The following is a 7500-nucleotide window of genomic DNA, read 5'->3' as shown; positions in this document are numbered from 1 at the left end:
CAGAGCGATTTTGCGCGCGCGCATCGTTAGAAGCTATACTCTTTTTTTTTTTTTTTTGGTTTTTGAAATTTTTTTCCTTCACCGAGCTTTGTGAGATCTTTCTTTTTCGTTCTTGTTCTTCTCGTTTCAATGTGAAAACCGAGCAACGACTTTTCGTTTCATTGTCCATTCACCGCCGATCCTCTTCCAAACTATGAAACTCTTCGACGCTTAAGGGACGAATCACGAAAAAATTTTGATCTAACGAAGTTTCTTTTCTCATCGTTCCTTATATCGTTAACTAAAAATTTTGCGTCTCCGCTCTCTGTCGAGTCCTTTAAGCGTCAATATCGAACGTGTGCGTGTAGAAAGAAACTGCAAAAGAGGCGTGTGCTCCGTCCTTGTTTTTCTCTTTTGCTTTTTTTTTTCTCTTTATTCCCGAAAATATTCGCGATCACGGGGATCGCGATTGTGGTTGAGTGATCGGGGTGATCACCACGGCGCGAGTATTGTACTCGTGGCCCGGTGGTATGGTCATGACCGAGATTAACGTCACAAAGAACAGTACACCAGTAATAATAATCATCATCCTAGAAATCTCCTTACTTTTCTGTTCGATTAGCCATTCCAGAACTCTCGCCTCGTTCTTAAGATTACCTACAAAAGGCACACACGCATATCAAGATCAGCTCAGTTGCACGGTGTACCGAGATTTCATTTTTCCGCGCTAGGGGTTCAAAATTTTCGAGGGGGGTTCACCAGGTGTTTTTTATTTTTCTTTTTTTTTTTTTGGTGGCGGGGTTCCTTTGGGAGATAGGTGGCCAGTTGTTCTTCCTTTTTACTAATTTCTCTATTGTTCTTTTGTTTTTTTTTTTGTCAAGTGTGATTTCGTAGAGATGCTTGCAAGATCGTGAATATGACTTTTGAAACACTTGAGTACCAAACGATAGTAAATCACCTCTTTATCTTTCAACAGATTTGAAATTTGTTAAAATTGGACTAATAAAAGTTCACTAGTTATTTGAATCTACCGATACTTTCACGGTACTCAAGTGCTCGATAATTCGTTCGAAATGAAAACAGTATTCATGTTACAATACTCATCAGTCTGACGAACCTTCTCGAAACTGATCACTAACTTTCACATTTCCGTTTTATCAACCTTAGTGAATGAAATCTGAAACTGACTTTGCAACGTGATCGAATTAAGAAAAGAAACATCTTTAATGAGACTTTACCTCGAGACTTCAATGAAAGAAGAACAATGTATAGTAAAAGTGGGATATCCGTGAGGAATGTAGAAGCAGAAATCTTTTTCTCGTGTCTTTGTTTCAGCGATATTGGAGAAGAAGAAAAAAAAGAAAACGATAGAAACGCTAATTCTTGCGCGACGAAACAAAGGCAATTTGAATGAAGGGAACGCGGGTCTGTGATTTTAGATCGAACAAGCCAAGGATGTTAAGCAATCGAGACTTACCGTCGTACATGATGGGCACGCCTGTCTCGTAATAAACGAGAGCCGGAAACGAGAAGACGCCGATTTCAGCGGCTAATTTCGCGTCGTTCGACTTAACGAATTGAATACCATGTTTGTCGGTGTCGTCGTCGATGGTCTCTAGCTCCTCGAGAATTTCCGGGCACGTCTCGCATTTATCGTCGTCTGTTTCCAAAAAAATACCTTATTTCCTAAAAACGAAACCTTTCTACCGCAATATCAACACCTTAAATTAATCGAATGAAATTAACGAAGTACTCGTAGTCGATGAAAATTCAATTCGACGAAAATTTACGAAACACAGGGATTTGTCGGACTTACAGAAGAACACAGCAAGATGTTCGACGTCGTTGATCAACACCTGCAACGTCTTCCTGTCGACGTTCTCGATCACATCCGGTGTCTGAGTACGAAGCTCCAGGATCCAGTCGAGAATCGCTTCCTCGTGCATCATGTCACCGGAATACACCTGACGGAATTTGTGTCTGTAGAATGCCAACGCTGGTAGACCAGGAAGATCGTACTCCTTCTCGATTCCATCGTCAGAAATTTTCACGAAGTCGATGTCCTTCTCTTCGCACTCGTCGTCGATGTTCTCCAGCTCTTGCAGGATCTTCTGGCTCTTCTTGTCGCCCTCTTTATCTGTGATAAAAATCATTAACACACGTGAATAATTTTTACGTCTATAGGTAACGATGAATTTATTAATAATCCTACTCACAGAAGAACACGACGATGTAATCGTTCTCCTCGAGAATGTTCTCCAGCATCTTGGCGTTCACTTCTTCGATCTTCCCCGGGATCTCAAGAGTATCCTCATCGGTGATCCACGAGAGCACCTCGTCTTCGTCTTCCAGGTCTCCTTTATAGATCAAAGGCTCCTTGTTCCTGAAGAAGGCCAACGTAGGGAAGTTCTTGATTCCGTGCTTCTTAGCGAACCCTGTGTCTTCAGTTGTGACGAAGATGATGCCAGTTTCGTCGAGCTCGTCGTCGATATTCTCCAGGTCTTCAAGGATTTTGTCACACTCGTCACCTTCGTCGCAATCTCCACCTGATAAATGACATCAACGAGAAATATCACCGATAAGATCGTACATTTTAATTAATTAAAGGAAGACGAGAAACTCACTGAAGAACGCGACAACGTATTCGTGTTCCTCAATCAAATCGGACAAAATCTCGTCTGTGACCTCCTCGATGGTGGCAGAATTCTTCTGCTCGATCAGCCATTCGAGAACCTCGTCCTCGTTCAACAGATCTCCCTCGTAGATGGCAGGGATTTTGTTCTCGAAGTAGACCAACGTAGGAAGATGATCGATACCGTACTCCTTCGCCTCGGCGTCGTTATCCATACGAACGATCACTATACCCTCCTTCTCGAGCTCATCGTCGATGTTCTCCAGCTCGTTCAGAATACGTATATCCTGCTTGTCGTCCTTGTCGTCTACGGAAAATAATCGATTCGTGTCTCGTTTTCGCTCGCGATCGACCAACAGCACCTACCTAACCGTGGTAACAGTGGAAGAATGTTAAAAGGAGGTAGAAAGACGAATCGATCGCTTACAGAACAGGACTGCCAAGAACGGCGAGGACTCAATCAGCTTCTCCATCATCTCGTCCGTCACCTCCGGTATCTCTGTGTGCTTCTTCTGATGCAGTAGCCATCCGAGCAGCTGATCCTCGTTCATCAGATCGCCTGTGTGGATTATCTTCGTTTTACTTCGATTCGAAGACGTACAGAGTGTACCACAATATAGGAGCATAACTTCCATAATCGGTACACTCTGTATAAAGATGAGACATTTTCTTCCTTTCTTCAAGTTAAAATAATACCTTCGTACACGTGTGGTATTTTTTTCTCGAAGAATACCAGAGTGGGAAGATTGTCGATGCCATATTCCTTCGCCTCATCCAGATCGCTGATCTTCACGAACGCTATGTTATGCTGATCACAGTCGTCGTCGATGTTCTCCAATTCAGCGAGGATCTTCTGACTCTTCTTCTGATCCTTGTCGTCTATCAAAGAAAAAAAAGAACAATACTACGGTATATTTAACGCGTTAAATAATACTCAGTATAGGTATGTAGATTTTTATAACGTGTATAAATAAAGGATGAAATAAAAAAGAAATTAATCACTGACAAAAGAGGACGGCTACGTGAGGCATCTTCTCGATGACCATGTCGAGCATCTCGTCGGTGATGTCCTCGATATGATCGCTCTTCTGCTGATGCTCCAGCCATTTCAGAACCTTCTCCTCGTCTTCCAGGTTTCCTTCGTACAACGTGGGTATTCCTTTCTCGAAGTAGATCAAGCTTGGAATCTTCTCGATACCGTACTCTTTAGCTTCCTCCGCGTTGTCGATCTTCACGAACGTCACTCCTATTTGATCACACTCGTCGTCGATGTTCTCCAATTCATTGAGAGTCTTCTGGGATTTCCGGTCGTTGTTGTCGTCTGATGACAGTTCAGAATAAAAAGATTCCCTTCTTTCGTAGAATCGGAAGAATTAAAATTTGTGAAAATAGGGGGCTTACAGAACAGCACGGCAAGGGTTTTTCCATCCTTGATAAGACGATCCAACATTTCGTCGGTGATATCCTCGATCTCGTCCTTCTCCAACTGCGACAGCAGCCATTCCAAAATTTCATCCTCGTTCTCTACGTCTCCTGTAATAATCGAAAGTTTCACGTAGCGTTCGACCACGCATCGAAGTCTCCTCCGCTCGTTCCCTGTCGTTCTCCCCAATCACTCGACCCACCTACCCACCATCGTAAAGATTCGGGATTTGCTTTTCGAAATATACGATCGCCGGAACCGAATTGATTCCAAAATCCTTCGCTGCTTTCTCGTCGTCGATTTTCACGAATTGGATTCCATGTTTGTCGCAGTCGTCGTCGATCTTCTCCAGCTCGGTTAGCACCTGCATCGAATCCTCGTCACCGTGGTCGTCTAAAGGATACGTGAAACGGTAGATTGTAGATCTAACGGTGGGATAAAAGAATCGGTGGAATGTTACGTACAGAATAAAACGACCAGGTTGTCGATATTTCCGATGAGGGTTTGGAGAGTCTTCGCGGTTACGTCTTCGATCACATCCTCTTCGTCTCCTGTGCTTTTGTTCGCCACCAACCACTCTAGCACGTCTTCCTCTTTGCTCAATTCGTCTGCACGGATTTTCAATCGATATTATGTAAAATAGTTGTTAATATTAATATCTGCCGATTGTTTGATAATGCAAATGTTTAAGTTGAAGTTAGAGAATTTTAAATTTCAGATTAACATCTCTCAATTAGGTACCTGATGGGGGAATTTCAATTGGATGCCAAAATATTTATGTAAATCGGAAGATTTCAAATGGGTACTTAAGGTTTAAGAAAATTTTAGAAATATTTGAAAATTTGAAATTGTCATTTTCATAAGCAATGCTTACGCTCGTAGATGATAGGTATCTGATGCCTGTAATAGACAAGAACCGGAAGAGGACCTAGATTGTACTCGTCAGCGAGCTGTTCGTCCGCGATCTTCACGAAGCCGATGCCCAACTGATCGGCCTCGTCGTCGATGTTCTCCAGCTCTTGAAGGGCCTTGAGACACTTTTTGCAGTCAGGCTTGTCTGTCCCATTTGAAATAAAAAGCAGTGTTATTCAGGCCTCGGGATTATATTTTTCACGGTTTTCATTACATCCGGAAGATCGATCTCAGCTGGTTTTCGGGCCAAATCGGGTTAAATCGGGTATCCGTTTTACAATCTCTCTTCATGCCGATGGAAATTTTCGATTATACCAACAATACTCGAATATGTTTCACCATTTTTTTTTTACCAATTTTCAACACTTTCAAGCGTCTTCTTTTCATCTACGAAGAAAATTACACCAACTAACGCTAGAATTCTTTTCTTTTTCCTTTTTTTTTTGGATTAGTATACAACATCTCTCTCAGTTATCATACACATTCCTTCTATTCTAGGGGGGTAGGGGGGGGGCGGAGGTTGCAGAATAATGCATATTCTAACATCTAAACAGTGACGTGTTTTTCAGTGCACACTGAACTCGAGAAATTAGTAAATCCAACGTATCATTCTCTGTGCTTCTAATTAATGAAACACACATTCATCATACTCGTTTCTTTTTCCTCTCCTTTTTGCTTCTTTGTCACCTTTCTCCCTTTAGTGTATCGCAATCCTTCTGTTACAGTGAACAGAGATAGGAGAAACAGGTTGCTGAAAGTAATTTAGTATTCTTCTTCTTTTCTCCTTTTCAGTACCCTTCGAAAGTGTAGGTGGTAATTATAGTTTTTAGTACGTGTATCGGAAGGGCAGTATAATACGTACATGGAAACATATAACAGAGTCAAGCATCGATCACGAACCATTTCATTTAAAAAAAAGATACAAAGTCATCGTTATGTCTTTTCTCTACACATTGATCATACGTCAATTGGAAAAAAAAAAAGTACAACGATCATTCTCGTTCTTTTAAATACCACAGTTCGTGCATCACAGAGTGTGTACAAGCATTGGAAACGAAAGCTGTGCGACATCCAGAGCAATGATTTCATTGAAATGTGTACTTACTAGAACCAGTGCCAGCACACCGTTGCGTATCCGGACCTATCCATACCAACACACACAAGAACGTTTCACATATATGTATTATTTACAAGTATGTTGTAAGTGATCGAATCGCAAAGTGGAAAGGAAGTATCCGTTTCTCATTCGTTTCTTGAAAATCTTCCGGAGAAAGAGAGGAGAGAGCGCAACTGCACGCAATCTACTTTGCGATACGTTGACTGTACCACAACAGACGATGACAAATTTTTGCAGACGATGGTGAAAAAGACGTATACTGGCGAGAGGAGGAGTAGAGGAAGACGTTCACGGCGCTCTTCGAACGAAGAAGAATTTTAACGGAATTTTAATTGGATTGAAATTCGCAGAAAAATTTATGAAAATCGTGACGAAAATTTTTCTTCGTTCTCGTAGTTAAACGGAGCGTTAAGGCGGGATTGGAGAACGGGACGCATGTAGTTGGTGAGATTGTGAATTGCTGTCTCGATACCGTGACACGTTACAATTGCGTGAAAAAAATCTGGCTGCTCGTTAATATCGGTGAAAATAGAACCAAAGAAATCGTTTTGTTTCAGATTTAAACGTGTTAGAACGCAACCGAGCATCTCTCAGCTGCTTCTGGACTCTTGATCAAAGCTGTCTGTTAATCGTATGATACACTGGCAGAGTGTGTTTTTGTTTGCACAGGAACGGTATTAGTGAGACAAGAAAATAATAATAAGAAAATTACGTATGTTATGTTAGACGAATCATGTTTGATATCATATACGTATGTATGTAGGTACATATACGTACTCGAGTGTGTGATTCGATAATAATCAGTAATTATATATATGTACATGGCTGAAATGGAATAACTTAGAGTTTCACGCTCCCTTTTTTTTCTTTATTTCTGTGCTTTTCACTGTTTTCGTCGAGAAGAGTGTTCGTGTTAGTCTGTGAAAAAATTTGTAACTTTTTGGGGCTTTTCTATGTTTCACACTCTTCCTGATGAAAGTGAATCTTGCTTTGAGGGAGACAGAAAAAGAGAGAGAGAGAGAGAGAGAGAGAGAGTGAGACACGGTAGCTTGAGAGAAGATTATTATTCGGGGAGCACGAGGAAAAGAGAACTCACAGAAAAGGACCGCCACGAATTCCGTATCCTCGACGATCTTCTCCAAGATCTTCGCGTTCACTTCCTCGATACGATCGGGCAGGTCCATCGCTTCTAAACTCGTTAAGAAGTCTAGTACGTTTTCTTCGTCCATCAAGTCACCTGGATAATGTAACAGACGACGAGGTAATGTTCAATATTTTCCAGGAAATAGGAATTACCATTTACAAGTGAAGACATATTTTGCATCATTTTTGAATCATTGATTGTCCAAGTAGGAGAATTTCAATGTAGAACATTTATTTTCACTGAGATAAAAAATTAATTCTTTGGAATTTGAAATTAATTTCTTACAACAGAGT

At 41.2% G+C, this 7500-nt stretch overlaps 1 protein-coding gene across 4 annotated transcripts in view; it reads right to left on the bottom strand.

Moving 5' to 3' along the window:
• Window positions 1–7500, bottom strand: part of LOC108578426 — a 35313-nt gene that overhangs the window by 14334 nt on the left and 13479 nt on the right. For 3 of the 4 annotated variants that reach the window (XM_017941759.1, XM_017941760.1, XM_017941762.1), the window contains exons 3-15: window positions 7160–7300; window positions 6052–6087; window positions 4909–5091; window positions 4499–4642; window positions 4245–4427; window positions 4013–4144; window positions 3618–3932; window positions 3308–3490; window positions 3039–3170; window positions 2604–2918; window positions 2196–2525; window positions 1796–2116; window positions 1457–1639 (exon numbers count right to left, since the gene is read on the bottom strand). In XM_017941759.1, the coding sequence (XP_017797248.1) occupies window positions 1457–1639; window positions 1796–2116; window positions 2196–2525; window positions 2604–2918; window positions 3039–3170; window positions 3308–3490; window positions 3618–3932; window positions 4013–4144; window positions 4245–4427; window positions 4499–4642; window positions 4909–5091; window positions 6052–6087; window positions 7160–7300 (2598 nt within the window). The remainder of the gene's footprint in view (window positions 1–1456; window positions 1640–1795; window positions 2117–2195; window positions 2526–2603; window positions 2919–3038; window positions 3171–3307; window positions 3491–3617; window positions 3933–4012; window positions 4145–4244; window positions 4428–4498; window positions 4643–4908; window positions 5092–6051; window positions 6088–7159; window positions 7301–7500) is intronic. The other variant, XM_017941763.1, reaches the window with a different exon arrangement.

Source organism: Habropoda laboriosa, unplaced genomic scaffold (assembly GCF_001263275.1).
Source record: "Habropoda laboriosa isolate 0110345459 unplaced genomic scaffold, ASM126327v1 scaffold5, whole genome shotgun sequence".
Taxonomy (NCBI): domain Eukaryota; kingdom Metazoa; phylum Arthropoda; class Insecta; order Hymenoptera; family Apidae; genus Habropoda; species Habropoda laboriosa.
This window is presented reverse-complemented; position numbering and strand designations above follow the sequence as displayed.